Here is a 25,153-nt window from a genome sequence, read left to right as displayed (position 1 = left end):
TACCAATAAATATAGCCAGAGATCCCCCTTGTCCAGAAGCAGCAGCGCCACAGAAAATATCCTTTTTTAGCCCCCAAGAACAATCCACAGTATTTTCCACACTGGGATTACCACGGGAATTAGGCTTACGTGTGCTCACACTCTGCGGACACACTCATGGTAACTTCTGAATTCACTGATTATTTCCAAGCCAGTTTTAAAACAATGACAGAAGCTGACTGACATCCTATTAGTTTCATTAGAAATAAAACCCAAACCAATCATATTAACTGTATGAATTCCTCGTTGGACTTGCACAGAGCACTCTGGGATCACACAGCGTATGAGAAAGATGCCTTTTCACTAAATGCAAGCCAAGAAACAAGAAGTGTCTAGCAAGGTTAAACAGCACAAAACTTGCGGCACTCTGGAGTTCAAAAGGCTTCAGAGGCTGCAAAAGAGCTGCTCAGGAGCTAATAAAAATTCCAGCTTGTTAGAGAAAGAGGATGATATTTCTCCAGAAAAGTTCCAACAGAAAACCCTGCCCACAGATTTTCAGCGATGGGTGTAAATCTCTGGAGATGGCACAATGACTACAGGTGGTGATGAAGAATGGGAACAGGAAAAAGGCTTCTAGCCATCCCACTGAGGATCACTCCTTATGATCTTCTCGGGGGAAAAAAGCTGGCACTCATCTAAGGACTGCAAGCTTGGCTTAAAGCTTGCACTGAAGCTAAGGCAGAGCCTGGGGAAGTCAACCACCTCCTGCCCACTGCTCTGGGCTGAGCTTTGGCACTGGTATCACTCACTATGAAGCACAAGAGCAGCTTGAGGAACCACAATCCAGCCGATGTAGAGAAGTCTGCTTCAACAAGCGCCTGTTTCCAGATCTCTATTTCTGCCCTAGATCAAAAGCTACTTATAAAACCTCAGTGTGGGTATTTGTCAGAGTTGATAGCCTGAATGTCATTTTTACGGTGACAGCATGGAGAGGGAGTCTGTTCTAAACAGAAGAAAGCCCCACTGTTTCTTCTTTAAACCACTAACTTTGTTGCAGGGGGTGAGGTCTGAAGATCACTATTTTGACTTTTAGTTTGAAAAGACTAATGATCTGTAAGAAGTTCCACATGTGTGCACATACCTATTCAAGGAGGCAGAACTTACAAAAGCTGGTAAACAGCCAAACGTTGCTTCAACATTTCCATTTGAAGTATTATTTCAAGGGGACAGACTACATTCTCACAACCCGTGGCACACTTACAATGTGGAAATGAGCGGCTCTGACTACTGATCTCAACTTTCCTGTACTTTGCAACTCAACAGCAAATTGCACTGAGCATGTTCACAACATCTAAAACCTCATTTTCAGAGTTTGTTTTGCCTCTTTATTAGCTTTATACAAACACATGACATTATCTCAATCTGTAAAACACGAAGATGAGAGAATACTAAACTTCTATACTGGACAGATCAGGTGCAAAGGCAGTCCCTTCTGTGCCAGACACCAGAGCAAACTGAGTCAAAATAGACACAGCACTGAAACAGGAGCTATCACATTAGGCCACTGCTACAAGGAGCAACAACTCTTGTGATTTTTTACTAACTGATACTTGAGATATTGATATGCTCATGACAGAAGCTACAAGCATGAAAACAACTCCGTAAATGATTGTTCACGTTCTAAATGCTCTGAAGACAACTGAGCTCTGTATGTCCCACTGTTGCAAAGTCACATGTGTTTATGTATCTTCAGAGGGAAAGTTCAAACAAGCAGAAGTCATGCAGTCCCAGAACTTCCTGAACAGCTCTGAGTAGACACTCTTGGACACGTGCATTAGGATATAATCTAAAGGATTGAACATTATCTCACCTACAGGATTCCTGTTTCAGTGTGCCAAGTAGATAACTCTGCCTTAACAGAACTGTATGTGTGTCTTCCACAGGGGAGCCCCTCTGCCCCTCCAGCTGCTCAGAATTTATTGTAAACACAGGTTCCTAATGTTATTTTAAGTGTGGATGCCCAGCACGGCTCTCACCTGACCACCCCAGCAAAAGCAGCATGGTAATCTATTTTTAAGAAGCTCAATTTCAATTTTTCATCTTGCTTCCAAATTCTGGAATTGAGACTCATTCAGCAGCGTTCAAATGCTCTGTCCTGCAGCTCCTTGTGCTGCTTGTTACATTCATTCTCCTTCAAGGTGGCAGGAGCTAAAATTCTGCTGGTAACCTTGACTCACCTCAGCTCAGGCCTGTCTTGCATCCAGAAACAGGCAGGTATACAAAAGGTAAGAGCACACACTCACTTAATGAAAGGCTGTATCCTGAATCAAACTGTGAGGTATGTAAAGATTTTATGAGCAACTTAAAGGTTGGAAGTGTGAGTATTAAACTTCCCCACCAATGCCATTTTGAATTTTACTTAGTTGATGAATGGAACTTCTTACTCTACCACATGGCCCAGTGGAATAACTGATTCTGACAGGAATATCTGATAGCTGGTAGGTCACCATCAGGAACGATTTCCAGCACTTGTTTGTATCAAGTGACACATTTTGTTTGTAGATTTTACAGACAGTTACTGAAAATAAGGCTTGAGCAAACTGGATTTCATTTCCAGTTTTCACAGGAAACAGGCTCTAGTGAAGAAGCTGTTGCCTGTTCTTTATGAACACACTTCCTTGTGCACTAATGCTCTCCTTCCTTCTCTACAACTGGTCAAGTCCCAGATGCTCTACACTCAGCTCCTCTTATTTTTCTGCCCATACTCAATAACCTATTCCCTCAGCCAGTAGCTGCTACTCTGTTTCCCTTATCAGATCCCCACCTTTCATCTCTGAGCCCACATACCGCAGAATTTCTGGCCCAATTTTCTTTAAATTCACCTTTTTAGACTAAATTGGCATGCTTTATAAGAGCCACTTGAAAGCCCAGCACAGATCCTGCAGGACTTGGAATAACAATGGTAAAACAAGCAAAAGCATAGGCAGGGGGATACCTGGAGTCAAAGTCTTCAGTGACAATCATGTGGTCATCGATTCTGTGAGGGCACAGTCTGACAAAAGGAACGAGGGTTGCTATTCCTCTCATTTCTTTCCTTTCCTAAATGCCCTCAGTACATTGTGCCGTATGCAGGCCCCTTCCTGCCCCCAATTTAGTAGATGCTGTGATCATTCGTTCCCAAGACAGCCAATTTTCTTCAAGTCTTGAACTAACCTAGCTTGAGTTAGTTTTTGCCTGATGAGGCAGTTTTCAAATGCACATACTGATACAAACCCTTTCTCAAATGATTCTGAATGCCTCAGAAGGGTAGCCTTTATAATACACCCAGACACGTATTTTTAGTGTTCCTCTTTACCTTCGAACAAACCACGAGGTGTTATGTGTGTGACTCACAGACACGAACCAGAACAAAGGACCCTGCACTTCACCACACCGATCTGAAAATGTTCACGGCTACTACCACTGGATTATTGATTAACTGAGTACAAGAGAGCCAAACTCAACACTCTCCATCACAATCGTGTTGCATTCAAACAGCATCCTATTTGATCCCATCACAAAGTTATTTTCAAGGATTGTTTTTCTTTAAGTGCCTTCTCTTTCGACAAGCTGCAGCAATGACAACAACAAATACTGCACAAGCTATTTTTCTACAGCAGCTTGTATTGAAAAAACCATTCTGTTGTGCTAGATGCTGTTAGCATTTTGATAACAACTGTGTAATAAGGATGTTGTGCACAAATGGACCATGTCATATTAAAAACAAAGTCTCCAACACATTTTTTGAAGGCCAAACATAACTCATCACTTGCAGCAAACGACTGCTTTCAGCACATTGAGTTATCTTGTTCATCAAGAAGTCAGTAACGTGAAAACAAACCCCTTACCTCCAGTAGCTCTGTATTTATCATCTTATAAATGTTATGATTTTAGTTTTGGAGGGGAAAAATAGTCTTTCCAAAACCACAATGACAGTATGCTCACTGGATAATGTGGACAGTCATAGCAGCTACTCTTCTCTGTGCCTTAATCTCACCTAACCTCGGAGCTCTTCTCTACCCGAGGTTTATTTGTGTTGCTCACTGCTGCAGTCTCAGACTAAATGGAAATTATCCGAAAGCTTCCAACACAATTTGAATGCACAAGCTTCACAAGTCCTCCAGCTATTTTCCACTTCTTAACCTTTATTTAAATATACTCAGGCACAGCATTACTTAGACATCTAGAACTGCTGCATCCATGCTGTAAAATGTTCTACCTTGGCATCTTTTCAAAGGATTTGATGAGAAGCAAACCTACCAACATCAGTTCAGTGTTTTCTGTTTCAGAACACGAGGGAAGAAATGCCTGAGAAATTCACTGCACCCAAGCGTCAGTAACAGCTAAGCTTTTGTAAAAAGCCAGGCATGGGCAAACCCCACTGTGATGTGCTGAGCTTCAGCTAGTCTATACCAGATTTAAACACACTCAATCAATAAGACACTGGGACGAGGTCTTTCTACGCACAAGAATTCTTTTTTGGGTTTTTTTTCCCCAAATATTTCGGATTATCACAGAACCACACAATGGTGGGGGTTGGAAGAGACCTTTAGAGATCATCCAGTCCAAACTCCCTGCTCACGCAGGTCCCACCTAGATCAGGTCACACAGGAACGTCTCCAGGTAGGTTTGGAAACCTCCTGAAAAGGAGCCTTCACACCCTCCCTGGGCAGCTTGGGCCAGGGCTCCCTCACCTCTAACAGTAAAGAAGTTTTTCCTTAAGTTTAACTGGAATGTTTTGTGTTCCAGCTGATGTTCTTTACCCCTTTTCCTGTCACTGGATAATACTGAAAAAAGTGTTGCCCCATTCCTTTAACATATGCCTTTCAAACACTTGTAAGTATTAATGAGATACCCCCTTCAGGCTTCTCTTCTCCAGGCTGAACAGCCCCAGAGCCTGCAGCCTTTCCTCCTCACACACACGTTCCATCCCCTCAGCACCCTGGTGTCCCTGCACTGGCCTCTGCAGCAGCTCCCTGTCTCTCTGCAGCTGGGGAGCCCAGAAATGGACACAGGACTCCAGATGAGGCCTCGGCAGGGCAGAGTAGAGGGGGGAGCAGAACCTCCCTCAATCTGCTGCCCACACTCTTCTTGAGGCCCCCAGGCTGCCATTGGCTTCTTGTCCACAAGGGCACATTACTGCTCATGGTTGGTTTGTTATCAACCAGCACTCCCAGGTCTCTTCTCCTGGAGCTGCTCCTGGTGCAGGGCACTCTGCCCTTGCCCTTGTTGAACCTCAGGAGGTTCCTCTCTGCCCAATTCTCAGCCTGCCCAGATGTCACTGAATAGTAGCACAGTCTCTGGTGAATCAGGCAGTCCTCCCAGTTCGGTGTCACCAGTGAACACACTGAGGGTACACTCTGTCCCCTCATCCAGGTGGTTGATGAGCTTGATTTGAGACTTTCCCTTTTCACTTAGTGTGAAATTCCCTTCAATAGTCAAAAAGAACTCAATAGCATACGCATCCTTACAAAAGATTACTGAACAGTCACTGAGTTTGTTGGGACACTGACAAACTTTATTCCTACACTACACATTTGATGAACATCAACAGTATCATTCCACTGTGACAGCTGCAGGACAACTACTTACGTTGTTGATTTCTTTTGTCACTGGCATTTTTCAAAGGAAGGCACACGGGACAGTCGTGCCGAGTACAATTCTTCCAGTGGGAGATGATTTGTCTCGAAGATGCACAATGAGCAACTGCAACATGGAAAAGCAATAGAATTAAGGTCACTCCTTGGTTAAATGGTTTTCAATTAGCTAATCTCATTTTTTGAGCAACTCCCTTCTTCCTTTACAAGCAATACTCTACCTACAACTGAACACAGCTGAATGTAACTGAAATTGTTTTGGACCTACCACTAATGCCATAACAAATGAAGGAAATTGGTACTAGAATCTAAGACAAAGACATGACGGTACCACACCCTCTTTATACAACAGAGGGGATGAAAAAGACGCTTGCAAGGCGACATTAGTAGTATCTGACTTCTAAGGGAAAATACTGCATTCTGTTTTCTAAACTGACAACTGCAGAGATCAGATATGGAAACTGGGCAAGGTAATGACAAAGAGAGCAACTGGTTAATTAACAAAACCAGTTTTGGCACTTGCTTGTGCCAGGTACAGGGATCTTCCTGACAAGAAGAGAAACACTGCTGACAGACAAGAAACCTCCTGCAGCCCGTTTGCAAGAGTAGCTTCGGCAGCGTGCTCTCACCTTGACAGGCCTTCCCAGCTTGACAGTGTGTCATGTGGTTGAGGACGTTCTTCATGGTCCGGCAGTGCGGGAGAGCACAGGCCCGCACCTCTCCGTTCGCTTGCTCGCGCCTCTGACACTTGTGGGCGTGAAGCAGCAACACGAGCTGCTGCTGGATCAGTTTGCGCTTCTCCGGGTCTGCTGTTGGTCCAGTCGCCATCGCCTGCGTCGGTACAATCCCCACTTGTTGTACCTGGGTTTGCATCTGGGACTGAGAGAACAGACAGGTTAGCATCGTGTTTGCAAGTCTCCATTCTGATACCCATCTTGTGTCACAACTATTGGCCAAGCATTCTGCCACGACTGCCTACACCGCCTACCATGCCACTCCAGCATTTGTATTCTAACCTTGGAACATCAAAAACGTATTGAGAGGTGCCTCTGGTAAGACATTTATGAACGGTAACTTTGATAACAAGACGCCTAAAATCTTCTATGGGACCATAATTCCAAAAGGAATGAGCTCCTACCCCACTTGGAGCTGGATTTCTAGTCTGGTATTGTGTTTTCATATTGTAGGTTTTATGCACTTGAATCTTAGTTTCTTTCATGTCCCCAACAGAAACAGAAGTCCAGTGGGAGAAGATGGGCAAAATTATGACTGTTTCCATTACAGCAAAAGGTAGAATTGATTTTCCAAAGTCTAAATTACCCTTTATTCTCACAGGTGAGTGCTGACATTCCCTTCTTAAGAGAAAATTTCCACGGTAAGATGTGTAGTTTTCTTTGAGAAAGGGCCACCTAAACCTGGAGTGCGTTGTGTCTACTGAACTAGAGCAAACACCAAGGTGAGACTAGGCTGTATCAGTTTGTAAAAACCTGATGGCTTATTTCAAGCATTCACTCTTTACAGACACACTTCTGCTCCAGCGCCTGAGCCCTGCCTGACAGAAGCCGCATGCCCACGGAGATCATTAGTCTAAGACACAGCTCATAACAGTGCCCAAGACAAAAACAGCTTCCTCAACGTGTCATTTCTTCAGCACAGATTTAGAAACTTCTCAACCACTTTCTTGGACCTTCAAAGGACAACAAATGTAGAGACCTGATTTTGCAAATGAAACACATGCACAGCCTGCAATGACTCTGCCAGCAGGAGCAGACAGGCGACTGCAGAAGTGCTGAAGTCCCTGTGACTTGCAGCCTGAATTAATCCCATGGACAAATATGAAACTGTCTCAACAGTCACGCTGACTATGCACTGTAAATACAGGTTACCACAGCAAAGCTCACCAACTTCCAAGCTACCCAAGGAAAATCAGCCATTTAAAACACTTATAAATAGAATATAAGAAGAACAGGATTATAATGGGATGGGGCAACAGAGGAAATAGTTTGGTGCCATCTACACAACTACCGACCAAAGTCTGCTCACTATATTTAAAGAAAACCACCCTTAAGTGACAGACGACATCATTTGCAGCCTGCTTTAAACTCCCCAGAAAATTCCAGCCTACAAAACAGAGCATGTAACAGCAACATAACTCATTTTCTTAGGTTAACAAAAGGTTATTTCCAGCAGTAAATTCTGTCCTCAGCTTTGCCATCTGCACACCAAGCTTTACCGAGTTAGCTGTTCTTCTGGAGAGTGAAACACACAAGATCGAGTAGAAAACACAACACTTGCTATTGGATGGAGAAAGTGGGAACTCTGCCACTGATATGATTATAAAATCTTATAGAGGAATTGCTGCATCCATTTTTATTGCAAGAAAAAGAGTAGTTAAAGGAAATATGGTGAGGGAAACCCATTCACCTAATTCCAACTGCATGCACTGGAAACATCCATCTTCCATTTCTCCTGTGAGCAAATCCACAAGAGCAGTCAGGTTTTGCTGAAACAATTCTTGGGTCACAAATAGGAAACAATTAGCTCAGCCAATCTGCAGGAAAATACAGAGACCATGCCAAAGAAAATCTTGTTGGAAGTGATGTTTTTATCCCAATCAAAGAATTGTTTCCCAAGCCAAAGTTCTCCTTTTGTTACTACTCTAGCAGTTAACAGACATGACTAGAGCTGTATCAGCACAGATGCCCTGACCCAAAGGGATTACACAAAAAAATAAGTAACAGAAGATCAGAATCACGGAGTATCAATAGGTAAAAGAACAACCAGCCTTGGTCTAGATGTGTCTGCATTTGGGCACAAAAAAAGAACTCGGGATACTGCCTGCCTAAGCTCTGCAGAGTTGTGGCAGTCACTATTCCAACCTTAGAAACTCCTAAACCTGTAAATATAGTGAACACTCTTTCTCACTTTCTATCTCACTTTCAGGACTGCTGACTCTTTGAGGAAGTTGATCTCTTCCCTGTTTGTCTTTTAAAGCATGGTCTGCAGGACCAGCTCAAACTGGAGATAAGCCTGCATGCTGCAGCCACACCACCTCCATCAACCACAGAAACCATTCCACTCGAACGAGCGAGAGGCGTCACGTTGCTTCACCTGAAAGACTAACAATTTTCTTGACAAAACAGGAAATTCAGACACTTCTGCTCCCACCATTGAAATAAATGCTTCAATGGTCAGATACGGGGGAAAAAGAGGTTTTGCTTATCTTGCTCTCTTGCTGAGCTCCACTATAAACTGCACAAATAGATCAGGGAGTTGGAAGTCTGCTAAAACCTCCATCAGAGATAGCAGCCTCATTAGCCAGTTTTCTAGAAACACAGTAACACAACGTTTGTATAAAGCAGCTATTAGCCCCATTTACAGTTAAGGAAACTACATATTCATCCAGGAAGATAGTTCTGCCTTGTCCCTAGTCTCAAGAACAAAAACCTCCTGTGCTTCTGGGCAGCACAGATGGACAAGTATCTCCTATTCACGGACTCGGACTGACACAAAACTGCCTGAGGCTTTTACTTTACTGAGATGACCAGTAATCCTCTATGTTTTGATGTGTTTATATTCAAAAGCACTCAACATCGTCTGTCATGACACTACTGATCAAACACTATGTCTTTTCTTATAAGAGTAGGCGCCAATTTCAGCAGCACTGGTGATCCTTCAACAGGTAAGCAACTTGATACAGAACTCAGTATCAGCCTCGTTTCCCTACAGCATTATGTTTTTAAAATACACTTCCATCATCTCTGATATACACGTCCTTCTCACTGATAGGAGAATAAACACTCTCAAATCACTGTATTAGGACAAATCCTGCATTTAAAAAATACCCTTTAGTTCTTTACGACAGGTTTGTAACCAACAGCAGACCTCAGTGCGATAATTAAGAATCCACTGCCACCAAGGTGTACAGTTTTCATACAATTGTTTTGTAGACCTTCTCTCACCCTAACCAGAAGGCAGGTACCACTTTATACTTGGAGTCTCTCAGTCTGTTGACATCTTGGACTAGAGAAAAGGGACGTTATTCACTAGTGACAAGAGATTTTAAACATGTTATCCACATGTGCATTTACATTATAGGCACACCCAGCCTATAAATTAACGCTTTAGAAGAAACAACTCTTGCAGTATCTGCAGAGAGCAAGGTTGCACCTTCACTCATGCATGAGTACATAAGGTGAAATGCACCCAAACCTCTTCAGTTCCTCCTTCAGTCACAGGCTTGAAGGGTGACCTTGTGGGTCCCTTTCAGAGAAGGGATAGTGGGCATATATATGAGTTCTAAGTCTTGAAGAACACTTGAATTAGCAACACTTCTATTTGAATTAAATTCTCACAGTCTGAGCAACCTCAATCGTGCATCTCACACATTTACATTAATATTGAAAGAAGTTCTTCTGCCAAATAAGAATTGCAGGAATGCTCTAGCAAGTGTTGAACCAGCTCTGAATAACCTAGGAAGCACTAACTGCAAGGCAAACTCAAGCAGCAGCCATCTGATGGCATCAAGGAAGGAGGCATTCCCCACTTAATGAACACTGGCTTTCTCCAGCCGTTACCAGGCTTTCACTGTGGAAGAGACCCAGAACCAGTTTACACTTCTTGTAATTCACTCTGATATTCTCCACCTGGATGCTGGTTTCTCTGGTTCTGACAGTTATTTGGAACAGGTATGGTCTGAGCAGCCTGATCCTAGCCAAACAGGAAGGATTCTTCTGACACCAGGAACCCAAAGGTCTGCTTCAGCTCCAGAGGTTGGAGGCCTCCTCATGCACAGAACGGGCTGGCATGAGTGGAAGCACTGCAAGCACAGGCACTTGCCTTTGTGCCCAATAACCCTGCAGGGATGAATTTTCTCATCCAAGGAAGAATCAGGACCTCAGTATGTATGGTGGCCAGAAGATTTAAGGGTGGTGGTGATGGAGAAAATGGCTTCCTGAACCAGACACAGCCTCAGAATGTGGTCATACTCTCTTGTAGCATGACTGACTTGAGTGGCAAGTTATCCTGTGATTAGCACCAACTAGTACATCAGAACACTGGGATGGTGATACTCAGCTCCTGCATACAAAGCCAACATGATGCACAATCTTAACATGGAGAGTGTGTTCACAGCCCACAATTTCTTTCAAAGCTTTGTCATTGTCATGGCTACAGGCAAAGTTTTCGTGTCAAGAGGGAATAGGAATGTTTTCATCTTCCAGTTCTCACTTACTGCTATGGAATGTAACTTCCACCTCTGAACCTGAACTAGAGAGTGAGCCTTGCAAGTCCATGACAACCACAGTGAGTGAGAAGGCTCCTAGGGTCATATCACAGAAGGAACTTGAGTAGCTGGTCCTAGAGACCACTCTGAGTGCACCTGGCTTTTAATTGCTACAGGAATTTTCAATTAAAACCAGTAAAGGCCTCAATACTACACAGCTGACTGTGCTGGGAACAAAGTCTGGATCAGTCTCTGTCTTAAGGATAAACTTTGGGAGTTTTATCTTGTGTTTCTGTTTTGAAGGACGAGCAACTGCCCAGAAACATACAGGGAAGAAGCATTTCACAGTAACAAAGAGAGATGAAAGTTGACACAGCTATCTGTAGACAAGAGTCCAGCTTCCACATACAGGAAATTACCTGCACAAAATATTAAAGAGAGGGTTATACAGGATTCACGGTAGGATAAAACAGACTGAGGATCGATCAGCATGAAAAATCCCAAACAGCACATCTGTGGGTAAGAGACAAATGAGAAGCCTGTAAGTGAAGGAAAGCCATACTGGAGTGCTGGCTATGAGGTGCTTCCTCTCAAACACTGGAAGAGACTAAGAAATGGCAAAGGACACTCTTCACCATGTACATTTGCACGCAGAGGATCCTCTCTTTCAGCTTTTGCCAGCCTGGCATTGTATTTACTGATGATGCAAAACCTAAAACGTTTCTGAGTTCAAAGCAATACACATTCCCAGGATGAACTCCTACAGCAAGACAGAATGGAGATGTCTGCTCTGCTCCCAACAAATTAACACAGTTTCTCTGCCACTGAACACCATCTGTTAGATTTGTTTCCAGGTTACTAATACGGTCTTCCTTTAGAAGACGATGGTTAAACAACACAGACAAGAGCTTCTCACAGCTGTTTGTGAGGCTGCTGCTCACTGCAAACAAAGTGGGATCTTCTTGAGGCAGAGAAGGAGTGAGCATATCTATGAAAGAGAAACTTTTCAGAGTGCAGATCACGACAGGCATAGGGATGGTGAACACAGCAAACCCACCAGAGACTGGGAGATTGCTGAGGAGAGCAGCTGAGCAGACACACAGCAAGCCTCTGGGGCAACAGTCATAGACCTTTCCCACAGTGAAAGAGCACTGATGTTATTGCAAGAGAGGAAAAAAATCACTGAAAGGTTAAGAAAGCACTCACTGTAAGGACACAACAGTTAAGAGAGCTTTCATAAAGCTTTTTACTTCTGGTCTCTAAAATAAAATAAGAATAATCTATTTTAAGTAGCTACAGTTCTACTTGTTCTGATTAAACCTGGCCTCCCAGTTTAAAAGCTTTTTTTCTCTCTCCAGGAGGTCCACAGTAAGGCACACCTAAGATATCGTCAACCCCAGGTCACTGTTCTCCTCTCTTCTGATCAAAAACAAACTCAAAGAACATAAAAAGGAACCAAAGAAACAAGGAATAATGCAACAGAAAACTCCAGATGTAGTTTAGTAAGAGATTGGAGGGAAAAATAACCCCCAAAACCACAAAAGAAGCTGTGCCACTTCAATTGTAAGTCAAGAGAACTAAGGAGAAATTATTCCCTTTGCTTCCAAAAAGCAACATCATAAACTCCATCTGCTGGTCATGTGGATAACTGTAAAACCAAACTGGTGTCTGGAAGCCAAACTTCACGCATTGTAGTCCTAAGCCATGTAGAAATACTAGATTTACTGGTATGTCCACAAAGATACCATCCATCATCAGCCCTGGAACATGCAGCACCACAGAGAGCACAAAGCTTCAGCAGCTTTGATGGTAAAGTCCAAGAGAGTTCTCCCCCCACTGACAACACATCCTGGAGCCTGGGTGCTCTGAAAACAAGAGGCTGCTGGTTCCCATACAGGCTGCACACTGAACTGAGTGCCAAAGTGCAGGGCACAGCTCGCTTCCACAGTCCAGAGACTCTGCGTGATCTCACCCCAGCAGAGTGTTTCCAATCCTGCAAACAACCTCAGCGACACTGAATCACCAAAACTTCTGACAGTGGCAGAAGCAACATCTTTCTTTTGGAAACAAGTAATTCACACAAGATTTCAAGCTGCCCATTCTGTAAGGGGAACTGGCTGTATTCTGTAGCAGCCACACAAAGCAATAGCTAATAAGTTGTTTGGATCCAGTTAAGAAAACAAAACACAAAACCCACCTGGCACTGAAAAGTAACGCCTTAATGCTGACCTTCTAATACCATAAGGTTTGTTGCTTCTTTCCTAATTAAAGAGATTAAAGCCAATGTGCTTTTCAGGGTCTAGTATAAGGTCATGCTTGGAACAAGAGCTGGAGGATGCAATGAACTAACACTTCCAAGAACTGCTTCATGGGGGGAGGTGGGGGGAACGTGTTGTTCTTAGGAGCAGAAGCCTGAATCTGGATTTAAAAACAATTCCACTGCTGCAGCAGAGCTTTGCCCTGGCTGCCAGTGTAAGAGTTATTCCTGACAGTGGGAAAGCTCCTGGTTAGTGTTTGGGGCTGGGATGTCACTCACGATGATGTCAACATGTGGGGTCAAGAAACGTAGCCATCCTTTGCTTTACTTTTGCAGCTATGGGCAAGGCAAAAGATTCAAAGGAGTATTTAAAAATGCCTTGCTTTTTGGGACCAAGGGGTCTTAAGACAACAGTTGCATCTTTCTATTTCCTCTTCACTTATTTAGATAGTGGCAGTCAAAGTGTTGAACATCAGGCTGGAACCTGTTTCCTGCCTCAGATATGCCACATGTAACCAACGTTTTCATTCACATGGGTTTGTCTCTCACATGGAATATAGTACTTTAGGGTCCCTTTAATATCAGAATAGTACAAAGGTCTGGCTCAGCAAGACAAGTTCTAATCCTTTCACAAAAATGCCCACAGCCGTCTTTCTAAACTGCTGTAGTTGGTCCTTCACTTGCCGGAGTAGATGGAGTCTGGACTGACCCTCCACAGGTTCACTTTCAGTAGTAACACAAAGCTACTCCCTTTTGCTCTTCATTCCTGACTTCTTCAGGAAACAGGACAGACCACTCACACGGCCAGGTACATTAAATGAAACTGCCATCTCTAGGGTCCTAAAGCATCACAGGACATAGCAAATGGTGAGGGGACTGCAGCAAGAAAGCGTGGCGTCAGAGCTCAAACACTGCAACACCGCTCTGGGCAGCTGTCTCTGTCACGAGCAGCTTTTCAGAAGTGCCACTTGGGTCATGTTTTAGTTGCCCAATGTGAGAGATGGACATCACTTCCACGAGTTATGGGAGCCTACATCCAACCAATGTGAATGTTACGTTACCTGTAGATTACGTCTTAACATACGAAATGAGGAAAGCTTTACCAAGCTTGACCCTACAAACCTCAAGGTCAGAGTCAGCAGATTGTTCCAGTCTTGCTCTCTTTGTGCCTCTCAGCCTCATGTTTAAAACTGAGGCAACACATCTTTATCTCAGCAAGGCACTGTAAAAACTAACTAACCCCAAGTATACACCTGCTCCAGGGATGACAGCCACAGAAAAGATCATTTGGAAAAGACTGGCTGAGCCTAATACATTACTACATACTGTCAACAAGGCCCACAGCTACACACTGAGCAGCAGTGCTCTGTGCTCTTTCAGAGGACACCATTTACACTGTACGCTGCATAAAGCCAAGTCCCTGTGGAAGGATTAGCATCTGGCCATGGATGTACTCCTACCAAATACCGACCTGCCCTCCCCACTGCTGCTAAGGAAAGCTTACAATTTAGCACAGCTGACATTTCCTTTTAGATTCTTGGCTTTGCAATATTAGAAGCTTCAGTTTCTGAAGATGAAAGTTCCAGTTCCATCAGGACCACAATCAAACTCTAACTACCACCTTTGGTCTCAACAGTACTGGTCTATCAGCTGAAATGGCAATGACTCTCCATATCGGCTTGAGGGAGAAAAAGAGGTACTGAATACATGAAGCTTTTGCCATCTGAGAAACAAAAGATGCACAGTTCTGAAGACAGTTGGTATTTTGGACATTTTAAAGAAACTAGGATTGAGAATGCTGGGAAAATAAGTTTCCCTTACTTTCTCTTTCAGGAGCTGAAAGTTCTTTACTTTCTCTCCCACCACTAGACAAGCCTTGATGGCAAATGCCATTTTTATTCCACGTATCTGCCATTACATTATACTAGTAAGCAAGTACACTAAGATTTAGGCTTCCCAAAACATGACATTTAACTGAGCACAATATTAGGCTTCAGAATCATCCAGTCCTTGAAACGAACACAGCATTCTGGCCAGATCTGCAGGTTCTCTGCAGAATCAGGGAAACAATTCATTCGCTTTATACCTGATCCAAACTTACTGCATTTTAAAAACAAAACTAGCATAGTCACACAGCAAATTGTCTTTTAAAATCATTCTGCATGAGTGCAAGTGATATTCTGAACATGGTCTTAATCCTTGTCACCAGCTCCTTTCCATAATAACAACAATAAATGACAGATACGAAGCAAATGTTTCACAGTGCAACTAAAGGGATATTAGGAAGTGGTCCTCTCAGATCAGGGGAAAAGAGGAAGTTTATTACATCCTGTTCCCCCTCACACATACCCTTATTAGTGATGACAGGTAGCAAACTCACTGATGGAATCATAAGCGGTGCTTGTGCCAAAAAATAGGTCTTTTTTTTTTTTAGTTAAATTAAAAAATAAGCAATTTGCATCTTATGGAAGGTTTTACAAGTTACTATAGAAACTGCTATCATGTATAAGGATATAAACCGCAACAAGCTGGCGTCTCCATAGAAACGACACAAGCAGTTTGATTAATATGCAGACATCCTGAGACAAATGGGAATATTTAATTTCACTCCATAAAGAAAACTCTAGTAAACAGAACACTACAAACTTGAGCAAGGTATCCTAATAAGAACTATTATGATAAGCTTGCAAGCTGCAAGTCATGCACAATATAAGCTGAGAAGCATGTGGTGTGTTTACCATATTAGATTCAAAGGCTGTGAAAGGTACTATTTAGCTTCAGGAAGCTGATGATGTATCCAGCACGCTCTAATTGATTTAGGAATTTAAACCTGCAAACAGCTCCTACACAGAAGACATTTTCATTTGGTTTGGAACTAAATGGACCAAGATAAAATGAAAGGATGCAATACAATTGTTGTGACACTGTGATTGCTTAGGAAGTTCAATTACTGCATAAAAACACAGACAAACTTTCCAGGCACACTGCAGAGCGGGGCAGCCCGGACCTTGAACTGACCAGCTGTGTGCTGAAGCTGCATCGCCCAAGTGTTTAGAATGCACTATTAAGACATATTCAGTGAATAAGGGAAACAGGCAGGTATAACTCACCATATTTGGCACACTGGTGACGGGAGTACTCTTGATGTCGGCAGGAAAGGGAGACAAACTATTCGCCATGCCCGGCTTGTTTGGTAACTGGGGATTCACTCCTGTAGCTCCCATCTGCTGCCCTCCAGTTTGACTGAAAGGCTGCCCGAAGGGACTAGTGTTACCTGTCATTCCCATCTGGAAAAGAATGAATGGAATTACTATAATTTCCTTGATTCCCAAGACACATTAAAAAAGGGAAAGCATATGTCAAATATCCATCTTTGCATTCACAGAGACCAAACTCCAGTTCAAGTTGCTCAAGATTAAATCATCAATTTTACAACTTTAATCAGATGTAAAGTTTTAAAAGACACTTTACAAACGTACACAGCTGTGTGTGTCTGAAGTCTTGCCACTCAACTTACGGAAATCGCTGAGCATGTGCAAAGGAGAAAGCAAGATTATCCCTCCCAACCTGCACTGACAGAAATTACTTTTCCCAACACTGCAGAAACGTTTGAAAGCCAAGCAAACCTCAAGTCCTGTAACACTGCGTGTTCTGTGCACGAAGCATGACTCTGTACACAGACTAGATAGCAAGGGAGGAGAATAAGCATTTGCTAGATGTGTCTGTGTATCTATTTGGTACCTAGCACTCGAGGAAAAACATCTGAACAAAAGGATGTCTACTGAAGGCTGACATCCTTGACAAATTACACCCTCCGAACTCCTTAAGAATAGCAACTGGAAATACAACCTCCCTGAAGGAGTTAAGAGAACACTGTCCATCCAAAGAGCCATTTTGCCTGAACAGCAGCCTCCCAAGAGAAGTGGTGAAATCTCTATTACTTAAGTCAGTTATTATTACACTGGACAAAGGGTCCTGAAAAGATGTTTTAGTAGAAATTTACTTCTTTCAGAGAGGACTCCTAAGACTTGGACCCTCCTCGTCTTCTCCAAATAGAAGCTGACGGATCATGTTTGTGCTCCACTCTGCCCCATGCTGGGAGGATTTCTGGATGACTTTATCACCTGTCAGAATGTCTTAAATATAAATCCAATCCCTGAGTGAGTCTTTATTTGAAATATTAGATCCTATTTTCCTCCTCCTTTTGACCTCTCCAGCCCTTCCTTACACAACACACTGGTTTTCCATGGTGCTGGTCTTTTCACTTCCCTTACCAGCAGGGATTCAGGAGGCCTGTTCCTGTGTCTGCCCATCAGCTTGTCAGTATAACAGCCTCACAATAAGGAATTGCTCAGTGGTTGCTTTTCAGTACTTACAGGAATCAGACTGAATGACCACTTGATGAAGCACTAGTTCAGAGCAGTAGATTATGTCAGGGCAGAGTCCAATAAACACTGCTTGTCCCCTTTGTCAGTGTACTCTGTCCACTTGGGTTTCAGACAGCTGGCCCAGCTGTACTCCAAGTAGCTTTACATTAGGAAATACTCCCTTAACCCGCATCCTGCAGAGTGACTGTTGCCAGATTCAGACCTTTTTCCACTGTACAAAACACTGTATTTTCACAGAAGAATCTGACCTGCTATATACATATAAAACCCCCCAAACTCTAAGCTGTTACTTGGCAATGTAAGACTGTCATGCATGTTCTGCATTACAGTTGAATAATTCAAATCACATATAAGACTGAAAAGCCCCAATTGCTTATCAGCATCAAAAGCTCAGTAATAGAGTCTGCTTTTAAAGAACTGGCTACTATCACACTGCACAAACAGCAACGATCCTATTTCCTGTATTTCTGTGCTTGTTTTGTAGGGCTGTATGTTCAAGGAAAGTAGAGGGTTTAACTATTGTTTATTACAGCGTGGATTTGGCAGCTTTTCCCTGAAGAATTAATAGCAAAGTATTTAAAAAACTTACCCCCTCATCTTAATCCCCTATTTCAGACAAGGTATGAGAAACGATCACCTGGTATCTACAGCTACTCATTAATACTATGATGGGCTATCAGATTAACAGCGAAGAACGTTTCTGAAACGGAAAGTGGGATTCTGAGACTAGTGTATGACCAACTAATTGAACCTTTCAGAGGTCAACGATAGGAACAGGAGTTGTCTGGCTGTTATTCAGGTTCTCCTTGTATCTAAATCCCCAACCACAAACTTCCTTTGTCTGCAGAAGGACCTGGCCTGTCTAGTCCTCTCTGAATTTGCTTCAGGTTTGGTGGAGTTTCTAAAATAGAATATATTGACTATTTTGGCAGCCACTACTATGCTACAACTTCCTATGGGCCCCTACAGCCATGGCCACTACTGTAAAAGCAGTGAAAGGCCAGTGGTGAGTCTGAACTGGTAGAGAGAAATGCTGCACATGAACCTATTTCCAGAGCTTCTGTGGCCCTACTTGGGCCACCCACACACAGGAGCCAGTGCAAGCCAAGTCCTCCTCAGACCTGGCAGCCTGCAGATGCCACCGGGGAGATCGGAGAGACTTGGTGCACGCAAGGAACTTGCCCTCACATGGGCGTGCAGAGCTGAGCTCACACAGTGGGATGTTACAGGCCTCTGGCAGAATCTTAAACACTCCTGAATTTTCAAGAAGCAGAAGATCAATTTTTCCTTGGATAGTGAAAATGCTAAGCAAGCTCTACACCAAATTTGAGTTTGTGCTCCAGAGGAAGAGAGAAGCAATCTTCACCTCATTTCATTGCCAGGAAAGAATAACTATTTTTACTTAAAGGAAAAAAGTTTCAAAACAGATTTTTAGGAAAAATATTTTAAATATTTCAGTCTTAAAAAACAAAGAACAGAAAAGTTCTATTTTAAGATCATTAAAACTCTAAAGCATTGCAGCACCCCTGAAGCACCGAGTAACTGCAATCCTAACAGGTACATGCTTCGGCTTACCGTATTTTAGTACTTCCTTTTCAATACATCTTGTTATTAAACACCTCACAACTCAGCACACCAACAAAGCAACCTTTCAAGTCCTGCAAACTGAATGCTTAATATGATGAGGATAATTTTTTCTTTTCTAGGTGGTCATTAAATAACAGATACTCTCGACTGAGATTTTACTAAGTGCCCTGCTGTTCTTTGGAACCAAGCTGCAAGCAGAGCAGCTTCCATTTGAAACCACCTTGGTTTTAAACCCGCTCTCTGCGACATGGTATTTCACTGTCTGAGGCTGTGCTTCCATAAGTGAAAGGAAACTAGGGCTAAAGAGCTCCACTAGTTCACAACTTAAAGAAAAACCCCAAAGGCAGATAGCTTGATAACACTGTAACGCATTAGACATGCCCTTTAACCTACAGTTAGGTTAATTACTGCCACCAAAGCAAACTGCCAAAGACCTCCTTTTGTTTGAAGTCAATCTTCTAAAAACAAAAATTAATTTTAAGAAATCTGAAAAGGCAGAAGGATCTGTCTATCGTTTGTGCCAATCCCTGGAGTAAATACAAAGACAAAATCCAGGAGGGACCACACACAAGGTGAGTTTACCAAAGCTCACCGATGTTCACAGTTTCAGGGTTTTCTAAACTTACTTTTGCCACAGAAGAGTTAAAATTTATTAACAAGATTGTGACTTCCAGAGAGCAGAAGTGCACAATGCAGTGCAAAAACTGCTCTAATGACCCCTTATCTATTTATAACAGTTTTCAACCAAGGCTGGGATCAGTGAGGAGTTTTAGCGGCAGAACAACCTGCTGCCAAACAGCGTTATAATCAACCGGTGTTTCGGAGCTGTCACTGCAAACCCGAGGAACAGCTCAGTGGTTTTATCTAGCAGCAACCACCTCCAGCACACATAGACAGGCAGGGTCTCCAGCAAAGCAGAAGCACTGTCAGCTCCTCACTGGTGGGAAGGTAACAAAGAGGAGGTGGTAGAAGAACAGGAAAAATCAGGTAGATCCCGTGCATATCGAACACTGGAACAGATCTGAGTGTGTGAGGCCTGAACTGGCATTTCCTGGCTCATTATTGAGATCAGGTGACTTTCCATAAAACTTTATCTAAACCACTGCTAATTGAAATCTCAAAAACTAACTGGCAAATATAATCAGATGACTGAGTCTATTGGCAGTAAAGATTTTACACTGCTGATTCATTTTGCAAACTGAAACCGGTATCTCGGAAGCAAACAAACCAAAGGGCTGAAACGCTGTGGCTCCCGTCTCTGTCCCCGGGATTTTTCTCCTGTGTGAAATGAGGGGGCAAATGGGGGAAGGCAGACACTCAGATCTGTGTTTTCATATTTCTAAAACAGAAATATAATCTTCATGCCAAATCAGGTAGTTCAGGGAAAGATCACAAGGTAACTGCAAGTCATCAAAGAAGATAAACCAGCGAGAGTATGGGAATTAGCAACTGAATAAGAATCATCCTTCCCATGCAGGACTCTGAGCTTCAAGTTTGTTACTTTCCTGAAAGGAATGAAAGCAAAAAGTAATCCAGTGCCAGCTATTTCTTCTTCCACCTGCAATGAATGTGCATTGAAGTGAACCACAGGGCTTCTCAAGCTTCAACACATCAGCATGGCAGACAGTGCATTTCTGTTGCAACAGCAGAAAGCTTCTCTCTGAAAACCTGGGTTATATTGCACTTCACCCCTATTTTGTTCTAAGCTGAAGAATGTTCCCTCCCCTGTTGCCTTCCCCCACTCTCTATCAGTTCATTCAACTATCAGTTCACCTTCTTTCTCTACATGATGCAACCACCATTTGCTGTCGGCCACGTTCTCTGCACTACATCCCAGGGTGGCTCGTCTCATCCCACCTCATCCTCTGGAAACTCACATCTTACCCTTGTGTTTGTGTCATGATTTTGTGCAACTCGTGCATCTTGCCGGGTTCTTTGTGGTCACAACTGCAATGACTTCTAATGGAAAAACAGTAGACTGTTTTCCCAAGCAAGGTGGTTTTGAGACAGCTCGTCATCAATTGCAATGGGGGAGATGCAGGGGTGTTCTAAACCAGCCCAGCACAGAAGCATAAGTCAAGCCTAGAACTGCCTGGGAAGTAACACGATTAAGGCAGGACACCACCTTAAACACATTATTTCTACTCTAAACCAGCTCTTCTCAGAAATATGATAATACCACTCTCTTTTAATGGAAAAGATGTGTTTAATTTAATAGTCCTGCTATCCCAGAAAGACAAGCAGATTCTGTTCCCTTTTCATCACTATGGCAACTCTCTAAGATACTGCAATCTATTACTGAGCATGGATAGGCAAGAGGGTATTTCACTCTGCTCTCACCAGCCAAAAAATGTACAAACTTCCACGCTGAAAAAGAGAAAAGCTTTGTTTAGCTGATTTGGGCTACACGAGACATCTCACGCTGTAATACTTGGAGCAGCAGGTGTGGGAGGTGCTTCTCCTGGTTTTGCTTTTGAGTTATTTTCAGAGCAGAGGACCAACACAGTTTCCTTTAATTCCTCAAGCCTCCTAAATATTAGAGGTCAAGTTTGTATATACCTCATCTGATGGTGCAACTTTGAGTTGATATGAAAGAAATGAGAAGTTCACCAATCTAATGTAAAAGACACCTTTGAACCAGACTGGACACTCTGGCGTTTCTTCTCTTTTTAAAGCTTACCCTTTTCCTCCCCTCTCTATCACTGCTGACCCACCACAGTACTACCTCCTCTAGCCCAGCACCAGGGCACTACTCTTCTTTAGATATGAAGTGTCCAGACCATAAATAAATCCTGTCTCTTCCTCCTACTACATTTTGATTAACTGTCTCTTCACCTTTACCACCACAGTCAGTGCTCTCATTCAAGCACAGCTACTTCATTACCACATATTCCTGGGAGGCTCCCAAGACATGCAACCAATACAAAATGCTGCAAAACCCATTCACTGTTACACGCACGTGATTTCCCGTTGACAATGCCTTCCCTTCCAAAATGGTGTCATAAACAACAGACCTGTACACAGTTCTGCTCCTTACTACCCATTTTCCTTTGGGAAACTCTGCTCTCCTCTGTTGTTCCAACCTACCTTTCATTCCAATGGTTTCTAAACTTTCTAAACAGACTGAGCTCACCATCAATTTTCCTGCAAGACAGGAAGTCCCCTCAGTTGCAGGCACATGCCAAGGAGCAGCATCTACCTCTGACAGCACTCCTGGTTTTCTGTCTTGCACCACTACTGCCTACATAAAAGTAAAGCTATGAGTATCCTTTTGTATGAGTTGGTCCAAACATATTAGTCCAGAAAAAACCTCCAACTTATCTCTTTGTTAAAAGTTGATTTAAGTTTTGAAGTGACAATTCTTCTGTAAAAAGATGGACATAGGTGATACTGGCCAAATATTTAACAAACCAACCAAAACAGTACCACCAGATGTCAGAAGGAAAAACGCTGAAAGGTTGATACAGGAATCAAAGAACTCAAAGCAGCACGGGTTCAGTGGAAAATAAGCCTGGATGAAGTAATCTGATTATGATCCAATCCTATAAACTAAAAATAGCTATCATTAATATTCTGTTCAGTAACTACTAGATTTTTAACTAGAAAAGAGTCACAGAAAGATAGGAAGTGAACTGGACAAGCTCGGCTGGACTCTGTGAGCTGTGAACCCACAAACTGCTCCAACAACCAACGACAAGGGGTAGGAAGGGAAGACTGCTAAGTGTAAAACAACACCTTGATGCATTTGTCTTGGATGCTGTTGTAACGACAATGATCTTGCTGTATTAGTTCACAAATGGAATGTGAAAATGACAGGATTCAGAGAAGCCTCCAGAACCATGCAAAAGACTAAAAGGCACGGCTACAACAGACAGCCTAATTGTAATCTAATACCCTCATTTATTTAGCTTACTATTTAAGCTTATTAATTTGCTTATCTTATTAAGACAAGGACTGAAGTGATCCTAAAGCACCGGTTTTGGGAATAGAAAGGTGGTAATATAATTATTTTCTATTTAACAAAGACTTACCAACAGGTAAGAGCTGAAGCTCTACAGCTTCAATGGGGGAAAAAGGAAACTGACCAAACACCAATGAAATACTTAAGATTATATTAGTCTTTTATCTAAATACTGTGTGCTTCTACTCATCAGCAGGAATTAATTCACAAAAGCCACATGGTCTATCATCAGAGGTATCATGTCTGACTGCATTACACTCATTTTTATATGCTCCATTCTGTTTAAAATGGAGCCTAATAATAGGAAGGGAATTGGAAGATCCCTTCTGCTTGTCTAGAGACAACACAGAAAGGTGAGAAGAAAAAGCTATCTCAGGAAACAAAAATGACCAAATACCTTGACCAGTCTGCCAAGTTCATTAACCAAAGCCAGAGACAAGTATCAAAGTCCAGGAAAGCACACGTGCAGAATAGAAGCCAAAAACTGGATCAAGCTATTGCGTCCCTCCTCTGCCCCACAGGACTGAGCATGGCTAAGTGCAACTTCTTCTAATGACACAACTGCAAGACAAATTTCATCAATTCACTCAATCCAGCAGCAATTAAGCTGCCTCTTCAGACTGATACTGACTGCAGGCTCACAAACCTGGTTATGCTGCCAGCTAGGTATCCTAAGGAAACCAGGCTGAAGTGACAGCGTGTGACAATCAGTGTCTCATCTCCTCCCCTTTCTTCAAATCAATTTTTCTCTAATCACTTGGGAAATCACTGGTCAATTTGACACATTTTTTTGTTAAAGGTCTCACAGATAATTAAGTTCCCAAGACTGCTGACTAGAGAGATGGACAGGCACATTATGACATTCAGATTAACATCTCCACGAAGAAAAGGCACAAAGACCTCTGCCATTACCCACTGTGTTCAGCAGCTGCCAGTGTATGCAGGGTTCTGAATCAGCCACCATTATTGCCAGTTTTGTCCTGTCAGCACCTCAGAAAGATTATTTGAGGACAGGGGAGGGAGCTGAAAGCACAATAGGAAATGGTTTAGGAGACCCTTGGGGAGGGGTTCTGTGAAGAACTACAGCTTCTATAGTAGCAGCATGAGGATACACAGGCACATATTGTTCTGGCAATAGAAAAATAGGAAGGTCAGTGCTTTTTTGCTGTACTGAAACGTTCTGAATCTGACAAAATAATCACAGGAGGAAGACACAAAGACAGCCTTTTAGTGAGCCCTGATATCCTTACGTCATTCTGGACTTAGTCTGTGCTGTAACAGCTAAAATAAATTTAACTGTAAGGCCCAGATGAAAAGTTTATTTCAGAGCCCATGACATGCATGTCATAAGGGAAGGAGAGAGAGCAGAGGCATTTCAGGTATGATCTGTTTCCATAAAAAGGCTGGATCTTCACAAACTAACAGTAGTGTTGAGGAGTTGCATATGTGAGGGCTTTCGTGTTCAACAGTATGAATTGCTCAGTAATAACCCTTTGTCACTCAATACTGCTTTCTTCTAAATCCCCTGTATTTGCAAGGAAGGACACTCTCCCTACTTCCTCCAGTTGTATCACTGAAACAGGACAGTGTGAAATAACATGCTACGTGCTCAAAACACAGTAACTAGTTCCACCCTTCAAAAGCTACCTATAAACTACGATTCACTTTTCTGAATGCATGTAACTTTAGGGTTCTACCATAATCAATAGTCTTAGCTTGACAACTGTGCTTAAATAATCCAACCCTTCTAGAGCCGTTGCTACTCAGCATCTCACATGCTTCATCCCAAATCCCCTTGTACATCACTGATAGGGTAAGAACACAAAACGCAAACTCTCACTATCCACTATGACCCACAGATCACAGATCATGAGGGATCCTTTGGGTTCTGCAGGAACAGAATGATTTGGTATACTGCAACAGTATAGTATTGTACATCACTACAGCAGAGGGATCATAGAATGGTAGGGGTTGGAAGGGACCTTTAGAGATCATCTAGTTCAGCCCCCCTGCCAAAGCAGGTCCCACCTAGATCAGGTCACACAGTAACTCAGTAAGATGAGGTCACACAGGAACGTGTCCAGGTGGCTTTTGAAGACCTCCAGAGAAGAAGCCTCCACA

At 42.8% G+C, this 25,153-nt stretch overlaps 1 protein-coding gene across 5 annotated transcripts in view; it reads right to left on the bottom strand.

The window, feature by feature from the left end:
* Positions 1-25,153, bottom strand: part of CREBBP (CREB binding protein) — a 91,987-nt gene that overhangs the window by 40,365 nt on the left and 26,469 nt on the right. For all 5 annotated transcript variants that reach the window (XM_061993670.1, XM_061993671.1, XM_061993672.1 and 2 more), the window contains 3 exons: positions 16,207-16,383; positions 6,245-6,494; positions 5,611-5,724 (listed from right to left, as the gene is read on the bottom strand). In XM_061993670.1, coding sequence (XP_061849654.1) covers positions 5,611-5,724; positions 6,245-6,494; positions 16,207-16,383 — 541 coding nt within the window. The remainder of the gene's footprint in view (positions 1-5,610; positions 5,725-6,244; positions 6,495-16,206; positions 16,384-25,153) is intronic.

Source organism: Colius striatus, chromosome 3 (genome assembly GCF_028858725.1).
Source record: "Colius striatus isolate bColStr4 chromosome 3, bColStr4.1.hap1, whole genome shotgun sequence".
NCBI lineage: Eukaryota > Metazoa > Chordata > Aves > Coliiformes > Coliidae > Colius > Colius striatus.
Note: the sequence above shows the minus strand (reverse complement) of the source record. Positions and strands in the feature narration are given on the sequence as shown.